This window comes from Lampris incognitus, chromosome 8 (assembly GCF_029633865.1).
Source record: "Lampris incognitus isolate fLamInc1 chromosome 8, fLamInc1.hap2, whole genome shotgun sequence".
Lineage (NCBI taxonomy): Eukaryota > Metazoa > Chordata > Actinopteri > Lampriformes > Lampridae > Lampris > Lampris incognitus.
The window spans coordinates 686,224-700,603 of NC_079218.1; the positions used below are offsets into that span (position 1 = coordinate 686,224).

The 14,380-nt window shown below is 37.1% G+C and overlaps 1 protein-coding gene across 1 annotated transcript; it reads right to left on the reverse strand.

Moving 5' to 3' along the window:
• LOC130116663 (trichohyalin-like) lies at positions 1–4,745 on the reverse strand. The gene has a single exon (XM_056284647.1). The coding sequence runs from the start codon at positions 4,676–4,678 to the stop codon at positions 875–877; it is 3,804 nt and encodes a 1,267-aa protein (XP_056140622.1). The 5' UTR covers positions 4,679–4,745; the 3' UTR covers positions 1–874.
• Between the last annotated feature and the right edge of the window lie 9,635 nt (positions 4,746–14,380).

Here is a 14,380-nt window from a genome sequence, read left to right on the forward strand (position 1 = left end):
TATGTTTGAATGAATATATATTTATTTTCTCAGCAAAAACAAACAAAAGGGTAAATTTCAACAGCAAAACTCAATTTACTTGCTACTTACTATATGACTACTTGCTTTTTTTCTGAAGCAGTTTCAGCCTCTTATATACCACTGACTTTAAATGCATTTTTTTTAATGCAGTGTATGCTTTTGAGTATCATTTCCAGCGGGTTCAAAAGAGTACAGGTACATGTAAAAGACAGCCCTTTGCAATAATTGATTGATTACTCTCACTCCTATAGTATTACCTTATTTGTGTACACAACTGCACCACTGTATAGATTTAAATACTGTATACATACTGTATATTCATATTTATTGACATTCCATATTACCTCTGTACATTCATATGTATTATACCTTGCACTTTACTATTTTGCACATTCTGGTTAGTTGCCAAACTGCATTTCATTGTCTCAGTACCTGTGCTCTATGCCGTGACAATAAATGTGACTCTAATCCAATTAGACAAAAGCTATCTCATCATTAATATGTTGTAATATGTTACAATGAATTCATGTAATAATATTTTCATCATAGTGTAACATTCCTATGAATGAATGGAAGAAAAAACTGAGAAGACTATAAAAGACTATCAAAGGACAAAAAACAGGAACACTCTCAATAATAGTATTTCTAACTGGACTGCTAAAGCAAAAAAAAAAAGAAAAGAAATCCCAGGAAATGTATTACTTATTTGTTAAAGTAAAAGATAAAATTTCTGTGTATTTTGTGTGTGTATTTTGCAGTTATAAGTTAAAGCATGACTAAAATACATATATAACAAAGCAAAACCAATGTCCTCTGAGCATGTGCTTCAACATGCAAGTTGGATATTGCTCAGTTAAACAGTCTCTGTCTCTTCTTGGCACACCTCTCTACAGCAGTCGCAGTAGCAGCAGCAGCAGCAACGGTAACAGTAGTGCCAAAGTTGAGACAGCACTCCGCTGGAGCTTTCTGGAGCTTCACCGGCTACTTGGACCCCCTGGGCAGTCTGTCCTTCACCTGGTTCTAGGAGCTCCTGTGTTGAGCTGCCAAATGATTCTGACAGCATCCAACTTGTTGTCTCTTCAGATGTTATTTGAAGTGCTGTGCCTTTCCACTCCTGTGACATCAAACCTGTTGTGGTTTCATCTAATGGGGTTGTTTGCATGGCTTTATCACTGGTTTTCACAGTCTTTGGCTCTTTTTCCATGAAACAGATTTTTTTAATCTCTGTGAGGAACTGCATTTTAAGTAATTCAAGATCTTTGTACTTGTCATGCAGCATCTTCCGGTTTCTTTCCTCTTCTCTTTGGGAGATTTGGCTTTCTTGTTCTAGCTCTGCAGTCATCTTCTCACTTGGTTCTCTTTCTCTCTGCAACAAAGTTTTCTTAACTACCTCACGAATCACAGTTAGTCTTTTCTCCAGGTTCTTTCTCATATCATAACCTCTGCGCTTCATTTGATCGATCTCCACTCTTTGCACTCTAGTCTTTTTCCAGATTTTTCGGAGCTGTTCCTTCTTCAGCATCTCCTCTGTGAAATCAGTCTTCTCAGCGGTTTCCATATGTTCAACATTAACAGTGTCAGTGTATTTTGAGGAGTCTTCATCTTGTCTCTGTGCTACTGTCTCCAGCTCAGTCTGTCTCCACTTGACAAAGTGTGGTTTTTGGCCTTGGTGCCTGATCTTTTCTTTGGTCAAATGAGCTTGGATTTGAAAAATCTTCTGTTTAGTATTTTCCGTCTCTTTCTTTACATCCAGCATGAGATGAGTTATATTTTCACAATGTGTTCGTAAAGCCATCTGTATTTTTTCAAGTTTATTTATCTTGGTATCAATATCAGTTTTAACAAGTTCTAAATCGTCGGTCTTTTTCTTGATATATTCTCTAAAACGTTCTGTTTCCACCTTCTTCCTCATGTTTTGGATTGCCAGTTTTTCAATCTTTTGCTTTTCCAATTTTGTCACCGCCACAAGATGATACAGGGTCTCAGATTGTCGTTGTAAATCAGTTTCAATCTGTTCTATAGAAGCCCTCTCGGTATTCATATTAATGATTTTGCTTTGGATTTCCTCCCTCTCTTTTTGGATTTCTTTTATTTGGCTGCTGATATTGTTAAGTAGCCTCTGTATCTTTTGTTTGTCTTGTCCATCTTCTGTATTTTGGTGTTGCAGTTCCTCCCATTGCCTTTTAATTGTGGTCAAAGTGATTTCTGTCTCTTTCTTTTTCACACTAAGCTCATACAGTTTTCCTTCAATGTCCTGCTTCTGCTCTTGCATTTCCACACACATCTGTTTAAGTTTGTGTTTGATCTTGTCAATGTTCTCTTCTACATCCATATCTAAATGTTCTGAAACTGTGACTTTTTTCTTTGCTTCAAATTTAATTTTTTCCATTTCATATTTTCCCCTCAGATCTAAGACAGTCTTCCTCTTGATTTTGTAAATTTCTTGAATCTGTCTTTCATTCTCAAGCTTCATTTGCTCTAAGGTGTATTGAATTTTTAGCATAGTGCCTATAAGTTGGACTTTTTCTTGTTTCTCCACCTTGATCTGATCTTTTAATCGATCTGTTATTTTCATAGCTTGTTCAAAAAGTGACCTGAACCTTTCACTCTCCAATTCCAATTCTTGTGTTCGTTTTATGATGTCATTTTCATTCTGAGCTTTCTTCATGATTTCAAATACTTCTCTTTCTTCTTGTAAGATACATCGACTGGCATCTAACTCTTGTGTTTGTTTTATAATGTCATTATCTTTGAGTTCTTGTTCTTTCTGTTTCAAGGTAATGATGGTGCTTGCATTCTCAAGGTCCTTCCTTTCCATATCAACCTGAACGGCCATTTCTGCCATATTCTTCTCTCCATCTATCTCTTCTAGGACAGCGTCAATGTTCTCTTGCTCATGTTTTGTTTTGATCTTTGACTTTTCAAGCCTTGTTTGTTCCTCCATCACATTATGTTTTTCTCTTTCCAATGTGTCAATTTGTGTCTGTGTGTCGGCCCTTAGGACCTCCAGGTCCAGTTTGTCTTTGGTTATGATCTCCATTACTTTGTTAATCTCTTCCCTCTCTCTCTGAATTTCTTCCTTGTGATTTTGTTTTTCCACAGCAAGTTTTTGTTTCCATTCATTTTGTGTTTCTTCTCTTTGATGAATCAGTTCTGACCTTGTTCTAATCAGATTCTCCCTTTCTTTCTGTATCAGTGCAGAATAAGCTTCCATCTTTTCTTTCTGTTCATCAACGTCATCATATTTTTCTTTCAAAATCTGGCTGAGTTTTTGTATATTCATATTTTTCTCTTCTAAGTTTTTGATTTTCCTCCTGATGTCTGCACGAGTCCTGCCATGTAGATCTTTGAGTGTGGTTATCTGATGTTCCACAGTTTCCATTGTTCTGATGAGCTCCTCATCTCTTATTCTAATCTCAGATACATCTGTTTTTATCTTCTCTCTCTGTACTAAAATACTTATATCCATGTCTATGTCGGACTTTAGTACGCTTAGTTCATCTTTTTCTTCTTCGATAGTATTAACCGTAGATTGAATTTCTTCTTGCTGCAGGTTTAATTCTTTCTTCATAATTTCCAATACTTCTCTTTCTTCTTGTAAGATACGCAGACTGATGGTCAACTCTTGTGTTTGTTTTATGATGTCATTTTCTTTGAGTTCTTGTTCTTTCCATTTTAAGGTAACGATGGTCCTTGCATTGTCAAGTTCTTTCCTTTCCTTTTCAAGGTGAATGGCCATTTCATCAATTTTCTTCTTCTCTCCATCTATTTCTTCCCAGACAGTATCAATGTTCTCTTGCTTGTGTTTTATTTCAATCTTTGCCTTATCAAGTCTTACTCGTTCCTCAATCAAATCATGTTTTTGTCTTTCCAATATGTCAGTTTGTTTCTGTGTTTCGCCTCTTAGGATCACCAGGTCGACTTTGTCTTTGGTTATCATCTCCTTTAATTTGTTGAGCTCGTCCCTCTTTCTCTGTATTTCTTCCTTGAGATTTTGATTTTCGGCAGAAAGCATTTCTTTCCATTCATTTTGTATTTCCTCTCTTTGATTAATCACGTCTGACCTTGTTCTACAAAAGTTCTCCCTTTCTTTCTGTATCAGTTCAGAATAAACGTCCATCCTTTCTTTTTGTTTATCAAGTTTATCATACTTTTCTCTAAAAATCTTGCTGAGTTTTTGTACATTCATATTTTTCTCTTCTAAGCTTTTCATTTTACTCCCGATGTCTGCACGACTCCTGTCATCTAGCTCTCTGAGTTTGGTTCTCTGATGTTCAATGGTTTTCATTGTTTTCATGAGCACCTCCTCTCTGATGGTGACCTCAGATACTTTTGTTTCCATCTTCTCTCTCTGTGCTAACAAAATACCTCTTTCTGTGTCTATGTCAGCCTTTAATACTTGTAGTTCATCTTTTTCTTCTTCGATAGTCTTAACTGTGGATTGAATTTCTTCTTGCTGCACATTTAGATCTTTCTTCATAATTTCCAATACTTCTCTTTCTTCTTGTAAGATACGATGACTGGCATCCAACTCTTGTGTTTGTTTTATGATGTCATTGTCTTTGAATTCTTGTTCTTTCTGTTTCAAGGTAATGATGGTCCTTGCATTCTCTAGTTCTTTTCTTTCTATATCAACCTGAATGGCCATTTCAGCCATATTCTTCTTCTCTTCATCTATCTCTTCCAGGATGGTGTCAACGTTCTCTTGCTCGTGGTTTGTTTTAATGTTTGCCTTTTCAAACCTTGCTTGTTCCTCCGTCACATCATGTTTTTCTATTTCCAATGTGTCAATTTCTTTGGTCATCATCTCCTTTACTTTGTTATGCTCTTCCATCTCTCTCTGAATTTCTTCCTTGAGATTTTGTTTTTCCACAGCAAGCTTTTGTTTCCATTCATTTTGTATTTCTTCTCTTTCATGAATCAGTTCTGACCTTGTTCTGATCAGATTCTCCCTTTCTCTCTGTATCCATTTAGAATAAGCCTCGAACTTCTCTTTGTGTCTATAAAGTTCATCATACTTTTCTTTCAAAATATGACTGAGATTTTGTACATTCGTGTTTTTCTCTTCTAAGTTTCTCATTTTCAACCTGATGTCGCCACGAGTACTGCTACATAGGTCTTTCAGTTTTGTTCTCTGATGTTCATCGGATTTCATTGTTCTAATGAGCTCCTCATCTCTTATTCTAATCTCAGATACATCTGTTTCCATCTTCTCTCTCTGTGCTACAATCCTTTTATCCATATCTATGTCAGACTTTATTTCTCTTTGTACATCTTTATCTTCTTCAATAGTCCTAACTGTGGATTGAATTTCTTCTTGCTGCAGGTTTACATCTTTCTTCATCATTTCGAATACTTCTCTTTCTTCTTGTAAGATATGACGATTGGCGCTCAACTCTTGTGTTTGTTTTATGATGTCATTGACTTTCAGTTCTTGTTCTCTCTGTTTCAAGGTAATGAGGGTCCTTGCATTGCCAAGTTCTTGCTTTTCCTTATCAACCTGAATGGCTGTTTCTTCAATTTTCTTCTTCTGTCCATCTATTTCTTCCCGAACAGTATCAATTTTTTCTTGCTCGTGTTTTATTTCAATCTTTGCCTTTTCAAGGCTTGCTCGTTCCTCCTTCAAATCATGTTTTTCTCTTTCCAGTGTGTTCATTTGTGTCCGTGTGTCAGACCTTAGCACCTCCAGGTCAACTTTTTCTTTTGTCATCATCCCCTTTACATAGTTGAGCTCTTCCCTCTCTCTCTGAATTTCTTTCTTTAGATTTTGTTTTTCCACAGCAAGCTTTTGTTGCCATTCGTTTTCTATTTCTTCTCTGTCATGGATCAGTTCTGACCTTGTTGTAATCAGAGTCTCCCTTTCTTCCTGTATCAGTTGAGAATAAGCCTCCAACTTCTCTTTGTGTTCATCAAGTTCATCATACTTTTCCTTTAAAATCTGGCTGAGTTTTTGTACATTCATATGTTTTTCCTCTAAGCTTTTCATTTTCATCCTGATGTCCCCACGAGTCCTGCCATGTAGGTCTTTGAGTTTGATTCTCTGTTGTTCCACGGTTTTCATTGTTCTCATGAGCTCCTCCTCTCTGATGGTTATCTCAGATACATCTGTTTCCATCTTCTCTCTTTGTGCTAACAAAATGCTTCTTTCCTTGTCAGTGTCAGCCCTTATTGCTCTTAGTTCATCTTTTTCTTCTTCGATAGTCTTAACTGTGGATTGAATTTCTTCTTGCTGCATGTTTAGATCTTCCTTCATAATTTCCAGCACTTCTCTTTCTTCTTGTAAGATGCAACGACTGGTGTCCAACTCCTGTGTTTGTTTTATAATGTCATTGTGTTTGAGTTCTTGTTCTTTCTGTTTCAAGGTAATGATGGTCCTTGCATTCTCTAGGTCTCTTCTTTCCATATCAACCTGAATGGCCATTTCTGCTATATTCTTCTTTTCTCCATGTATCTCTTCCAGGATGGTGTCAATGTTCTCTTGCTCGTGTTTTATTTTGATGTTTGCCTTTTCAAGCCTTGCTTGTTCCTCCGTCACATCATGTATTTCTCTTTCCAATGTGTCAATTTGTGTCCATTTGTCGACGCTTAGGACCTCCTGGTCCACTCTATCTTTGGTCATCATCTGCTTTATGTTGTTGAGCTCTTCTGTCTCCCTCTGAAGTTGTTCCTTGAGATTTTGTTTTTCCACAGCAAGCTTTTGTTTCCTTTCGTTTTCTATTTCTTCTCTTTGATGAATCAGTTCTGACCTTGTTCTTATGAGATTCTCCCTTTCTTTCTGTATCAGTTTAGAATAAGCCTTCAACTTCTCTTTTTGTTCATTGAGTTCATCATACTTTTCTTTCAAAATCTGGCTGAGATTTTGTACATTAATATTTTTCTCTTCTAAGCTTTTCATTTTCCTCTTGATGTCTGCATGAGGCCTTCCATCTAGGTCTTGAAGTTTGGTTTTCTGATGTTCAGTGGTTTTCATTATTCTCATGAACTCCTCCTCTCTGATGGTTATCTCAGATACATCTGTTTCCATCTTCTCTCTCTGTGCTAACAAAATGCTTCTTTCCCTGTCAGTGTCAGCCCTTATTGCTCTTAGTTCCTCTTTTTCTTCTTTGATGGTCTTAACTGTGGATTGAATTTCTTCTTGCTGCATGTTTAAATCTTTCTTCATAATTTCCAACACTTCCCTTTCTTCTTGTAAGATACGACGACTGGCGTCCAACTGTTGTGTTTGTTTTATAATGTCATTGTCTTTGAGTTCTTGTTCTTTCTGTTTCAAGGTAATGATGTTCCTTGCATTGTCAAGTTCTGTCCTTGCCTTATTAACCTGGAGAGCCATTTCGGCCATGTACTTCTTCTCTCCATGTATTTCTTCCAGGACAGTATCCATGTTCTGTTGCTTATGTTTTATTTCAGTCTTTGTCTTTTCAATCCTTTCTCGTTCCTCCTTCAAATCACGTTTTTCTTTTACCATTGTGTCAATTTGTGTCTGTGTGTCAGCCCTTAGCACCTCCAGGTCAACTTTTTCTTTTGTCATCATCCCCTTTACATTGTTGAGCTCTTCCCTCTCTCTCTGAATTTCTTTCTTTAGATTTTGTTTTTCCAAAGCAAGCTTTTGTTTCCATTTGTTTTCTATTCCTTCTCTTTCATGTATCAGTTCTGACCTTGTTGTAATCAGATTCTCCCTTTCTTCCTGTATCAGTTGAGAATAAGCCTCCATTTTCTCTTTGTGCTCATCAAGTTCATCATACGTTTCTTTTAAAAACTGGTTGAGTTTATGTACATTCATAAGTTTTTCTTCTAAGGTTTTAATTTTCCTCCTGATATCCACACGAGTCCTGCCATCTAGGTCTTTGAGTTTGGTTCTCTGTTGTTCCATGGTTTTCATTGTTCTCGTGAACTCCTCCTCTCTGATGGTTATCGCAGATACATCTGTTTCCATCTTCTCTCTCTGTGCTAACAAGATATTTCTTTCCTTGCCAATGTCAGCCCTTATTGCACTTAGTTCATCTTTTTCTTCTTCGATAGTCTTAAATGTGGATTGAATTTCTTCTTGCTTCATGTTTAGATCTTCCTTCATAATTTCCAACACTTCTCTTTCTTCTTGTAAGATACGACGACTGGTGTCCAGCTCTTGTGTTTGTTTTATGATGTCATTGTGTTTGAGTTCTTGTTCTCTCTGCTTCAAGGTCATGATTGTCCTTGCATTGTCAAGTTCTGTCCTTTCCTTATCAATCTGAGCAGACATTTCTGCCATGTTCTTCTTCTCTCCATCTATCACTTCCAGGTCCATATCTATGTTCTGTTTCTCTTGTTTTATTTCAATCTTTTGCTTTTCAAGCCTTTCTCGTTCCTCTGCCAAATCATGTTTTCCTCTTTCCAGTTCATCAGTTTGTTCCTTTGTGTCAGACTTTAGGACCTCCAGGTCCAGTTTGTGTTTGGTCATCATCTCCATTACTTTGTTGAGCTTTTCCGTCTCCCTCTGTATTCCTTCCTTGAGCTTTTTGTCCATTGCAAGCTTTTCTTTCCATTCATTTTTTATTTCCTCTCTTTGATTAATCATATCTGTTCTTGTTTTAATCAGATTCGTCCTTTCTTCCTTTATCAGTTCAGAATAAGCCTTCATCTTTTCTTTCTGTTCAACAAGTTCATCATACCTTTCTTTCAAAATCTGGCTGACTTCATGTACATTCATATGTTTCACTTCTAAGGTTTTCATTTTCCTCCTGATATCCACACGAGTCCTGTCATCTAGGTCTTTGAGTTTGGTTCTCTGTTGTTCCATGGTTTTCATTGTTCTCGTGAACTCCTCCTCTCTGATGGTTATCGCAGATACATCTGTTTCCATCTTCTCTCTCTGTGCTAACAAGATATTTCTTTCCTTGCCAATGTCAGCCCTTATTGCACTTAGTTCATCTTTTTCTTCTTCGATAGTCTTAAATGTGGATTGAATTTCTTCTTGCTTCATGTTTAGATCTTCCTTCATAATTTCCAACACTTCTCTTTCTTCTTGTAAGATACGACGACTGGTGTCCAGCTCTTGTGTTTGTTTTATGATGTCATTGTGTTTGAGTTGTTGTTCTCCCTGCTTCAAGGTCATGATGGTCCTTGCATTGTCAAGTTCTGTCCTTTCCTTATCAATCTTAGCAGACATTTCTGCCATGTTCTTCTTCTCTCCATCTATCACTTCCAGGTCCATATCTATGTTCTGTTTCTCTTGTTTTATTTCAGTCTTTTGCTTTTCAAGCCTTTCTCGTTCCTCTGCCAAATCATGTTTTCCTCTTTCCAGTTCATCAGTTTGTTCCTTTGTGTCAGACCTTAGGACCTCCAGGTCCAGTTTGTCTTTGGTCATCATCTCCATTACTTTGTTGAGCTTTTCCGTCTCCCTCTGTATTCCTTCCTTGAGATATTGATTGTCCATTGCAAGCTTTTCTTTCCATTCATTTTTTATTTCCTCTCTTTGATTAATCATATCTGACCTTGTTTTAATCAGATTCTTCCTTTCTTCCTGTATCAGTTCAGAATAAGCCTCAATTTTTTCTTTCTGTTGAACAAGTTCATCATACTTTTCTTTCAAAATCTGGCTGACTTCATGTACATTCATATGTTTCACTTCTAAGGTTTTAATTTTCCTCCTGATATCCACACGAGTCCTGCCATCTAGGTCTTTGAGTTTGGTTCTCTGTTGTTCCATGGTTTTCATTGTTCTTGTGAGCTCCTCCTCTCTGATGGTTATCTCAGATACATCTGTTTCCATCTTCTCTCTCTGTGCTAACAAGATATTTCTTTCCTTGCCAATGTCAGCCCTTATTGCTCTTAGTTCATCTTTTTCTTCTTCGATAGTCTTAACTGTGGATTGAATTTCTTCTTGCTGCATGTTTAGATCTTCCTTCATAATTTCCAACACTTCTCTTCCTTCTTGTAAGACACTACGACTGGTGTCCAGCTCTTGTGTTTGTTTTATGATGTCATTGTGTTTAAGTTCTTGTTCTTTCTGCTTCAAGGTAATGATGGTCCTTGCATTGTCAAGTTCTGTCCTTGCCTTATTAATCTGGAGAGCCATTTCGGCCATGTTCTTCTTCTCTCCATGTATTTCTTCCAGGACAGTATCAATGTTCTGTTGCTCGTGTTTTATTTTAGTCTTTGTCTTTTCAAGCCTTTCTCGTTCCTCCTTCAAATCACGTTTTTCTCTTACCAGTTCATCAGTTTGTTCCTTTGTGTCAGCCCTTAGGACCTCCAGGTCCAGTTTGTCTTTGGTCATCATCTCCATTATTTTGTTGAGCTCTTCCGTCTCCCTCTGTATTCCTTCCTTGAGATATTGATTGTCCATTGCAAGCTTTTCTTTCCATTCATTTTTTATTTCCTCTCTTTGATTAATCATATCTGACCTTGTTTTAATCAGATTCTTCCTGTGTTCCTGTATCAGTTCAGAATAAGCCTCAATTTTTTCTTTCTGTTGAACAAGTTCATCATACTTTTCTTTCAAAATCTGGTTGAGTTTATGTACATTCAGATGTTTTTCTTCTAAGGTTTTAATTTTCCTCCTGATATCCACACGAGTCCTGCCATCTAGGTCTTTGAGTTTAATTCTCTGTTGTTCCATGGTTTTCATTGTTCTCGTGAGCTCCTCCTCTCTGATGGTTATCTCAGATACATCTGTTTCCATCTTCTCTCTTTGTGCTAACAAGATGCTTCTTTCCCTGTCAATGTCAGCCCTTATTGCTCTTAGTTCATCTTTTTCTTCTTCGATAGTCTTAACTGTGGATTGAATTTCTTCTTGCTTCATGTTTAGATCTTCCTTCATAATTTCCAATACTTCTCTTTCTTCTTGTAAGATACGACGACTGGTGTCCAACTCCTGTGTTTGTTTTATGATGTCATTGTGTTTGAGTTCTTGTTCTTTCTGTTTCAAGGTAATGATGGTCCTTGCATTCTCTAGGTCTCTTCTTTCCATATCAACCTGAATGGCCATTTCTGCTATATTCTTCTTTTCTCCATCTATCTCTTCCATGATGGTGTCAATTTTCTCTTGCTCGTGTTTTATTTTGATGTTTGCCTTTTCAAGGCTTGCTTGTTCCTCCGTCATATCATGTATTTCTCTTTCCAATGTGTCCATTTGTGTCCATTTGTCGACGCTTAGGACCTCCTGGTCCACTCTATTTTTGGTCATCATCTGCTTTATTTTGTTGAGCTCTTCTGTCTCTCTCTGAAGTTGTTCCTCGAGATGTTGTTTTTCCACAGCAAGCTTTTGTTTCCTTTCGTTTTCTATTTCTTCTGTTTGATGAATTAGTTCTGACCTTGTTCTTATGAGATTCTCCCTTTCTTTCTGTATCAGTTTAGAATAAGCCTTCAACTTCCCTTTTTGTTCATTGAGTTCATCATACTTTTCTTTCAAAATCTGGCTGAGATTTTGTACATTAATATTTTTCTCTTCTAAGCTTTTCATTTTCCTCTTGATGTCTGCATGAGTTCTTCCATCTAGGTTTTTGAGTTTGGTTCTCTGTTGTTTCATGGTTTTCATTGTTCTCATGAGCTCCTCCTCTCTGATGGTTATCTCAGATACATCTATTTCTATCTTCTCTCTCTCTGTTAACAAAATGCTTCTTTCCATGTCAATGGCAGCCCTTATTGCTCTTAGTTCCTCTTTTTCTTCTTCGATGGTCTTAACTGTGGATTGAATTTCTTCTTGCTTCATGTTTAGATCTGTCTTCATAATTTCCAATACATCTCTTTGTTCTTCTAAGATACGATGACTGGCATCCAACTCTTGTGTTTGTTTTATATTGTCATTTTCTTTGAGTTCTTGTTCTTTCTGTTTTATGGTAATGATGTTCTTTGCATTGTCAAGTTTTTGCCTTTCCTTATCAACCTGAATGGCCATTTCTTCAATTTTCTTCTTCTTTCCCTCTATTTCTTCCCGGAGAGTATCGATGTTCTGTTGCTCGTGTTTTATTTCAGTCTCTGTCTTTTCAAGTCTTTCTCGTTCCTCCTTCAAATCACGTTTTTCTCTTTCCATTGTGTTCCTTTTTGTCCGTGTGTCAGCCTTTAGGACCTCCAGGTCGACATTGTCTTTGGTCATCATCTCCTTTACTTTGTTGAGCTCTTCCCTCTCTCGCTGAATTTCTTCCTTGAGATATTGTTTTTCTGCAGCAAGCTTTTGTTTCCATTCGCTTTCTATTTCTTCACTTTGATGAATGAGTTCTAACCTTGTTCTGATCATATTCTCCCTTTCTCTCTGTATCCGTTTAGAATAAACCTCCAACTTCCCTTTTTGTTCATCAAGTTCATCATACTTTTCTTTCAAAATCTGTCTGAGATTTTGTACATTCATGTTTTTCTCTTGTAAGCTTTTCAATTTCATCCTGATGTCCCCACGAGTCCTGCCATGTAGGTCTTTGAGTTTGATTCTCTGTTGTTCCACGGTTTTCATTGTTCTCATGAGCTCCTCCTCTCTGATGGTTATCTCAGATACATCTGTTTCCATCTTCTCTCTTTGTGCTAACAAAATGCTTCTTTCCTTGTCAGTGTCAGCCCTTATTGCTCTTAGTTCCGCATGAGTCCTGCCATCTAGGTCTTTCAATTCGGTTTTCTGATGTTTAGCAGTTTTCATTGTTCTCATGAGCTCGTCCTCTTTTAATCTGATCTCAGCTACATCTGTTTTCATCTTCTCTCTCTGTGCTAAAATACTGCTATCCATGTCTGTGTCAGTTATTACTGTTAGTTCTTTATCTTCTTTAATACACTTAAGTGTGGATTGAATTTCTTCTCGCTGCAGGTTTAGAGCTTTCTTCGTAATTTCCAATGCTACTCTTTCTTCTTGTAACATACGACGACCGGCATCCAACTCTTGTGTTTGTTTTATGATGTCGTATTTGAGTTCTTGTTCTTTCTGTTTTAAATTAATGAATGTACTTTCACTGTCAAGTTCTTTCCTTTCCTTATCAACCTGAATGGCAATTTCTTCCATGTTCTTCCTCTCTCCATCTATTTCTTCCCGGACAGTATAAATGTTCTCTTGCTTGTTTTTTAAGTCGATCTTTGTCTTTTCAAGCCTTGCTTGTTCCTCCGTCAAATCAAGTTTTTCTTTTTCCAATGTGTCAGTTTGTGTCCGTGCGTCAGCCTTTTGGACCTGCAGGTCCACTTTGTCTTTGGTCATCATCTCTTTTACTTTGTTGAGCTCCTCCCTCTCTCTCTGAAATTCTTCCTTGAGATTTTGATTTTCCGGTGCAAGCTTTTGTTTCCATTGGTTTTGTATTTCTTCACTTTGATTAATCACATATGACCTTGTTCTAATCAGATTCTCCCTTTCTTTCAATATCAGATAAGAATAAGCTTCCATCTTACCTTTGTGTTCATCATACTTTCCTTTCAAAAATTGGCTGAGTTTTTGTACATTCATGTTTTTCTCTTCTAATCTTTTCATTTTCCTCCCGATGTCTGCACGAGTCCTAACAGTTAGGTCTTTGAGTTTGATTCTCTGTTGTTCCACGGTTTTCATTGTTCTCATGAGCTCCTCCTCTCTGATGGTTATCTCAGATACATCTGTTTCCATCTTCACTCTTTGTGCTAACAAAATGCTTCTTTCCTTGTCAGTGTCAGCCCTTATTGCTCTTAGTTCATCTTTTTCTTCTTCGATAGTCTTAACTGTGGATTGAATTTCTTCTTGCTTCATGTTTAGATCTTCCTTCATAATTTCCAATACTTCTCTTTCTTCTTGTAAGATACGACGACCGGTGTCCAACTCTTGTGTTTGTTTAATAATGTCGTTGTCTTTGCGTTGTTGTTCTTTCTGTTTCAAGGTAATGAGGGTCCTTGCATTGCCAAGTTCTTTCCTTTCCCTATCAAACTGAACAGCCATTTTTGCCATGTTCCCCTTCTCGCCATCTATTTCTTCCAGGACAGTATCAATGTTCTGTTGCTCGTGTTTTATTTCAATCTTTGTCTTTTCAAGCCTTTGTCGTTCCTCCTTCAAATCACATGTGTCTCTTTCCAGTGTGTCAATTTGTGTCTGTGTGACAGCCCTTAGGACCTCCAGGTTGACTTTGTCTTTGGTCATCATCTCCTTTACTTTGTTGAGCTCTTCCCTCTCTCTCTGAATGTCATCCTTGAGATTTTGTTTTTCCACAGCAAGCTTTTGTTTCCATTCGTTTTGTATTTCTTCTCTTTCATGAATCAGTTCTGACCTTGTTGTAATCAGATTCTCCCTTTCTTCTTGTATCAGTTCAGAAAAAGCCTCCATCTTTTCTTTCTGATCAACAAGTTCATCATACTTTTCTTTCAAAACCTGGTTGAGTTTATGTACATTAATATTTTTCTCTTCTAAGCTTTTCATTTTCATCCTGATGTCCCCACGAGTCCTGCTATGTAG

What these genes read in the sequence shown, in the direction of transcription:
- LOC130116663 (XM_056284647.1), bottom strand. Translation starts at nt 4,678, where the DNA reads ATGGCTGAAATGGCCATTCAGGTTGATATAGAAAGAAAAGAACTAGAG.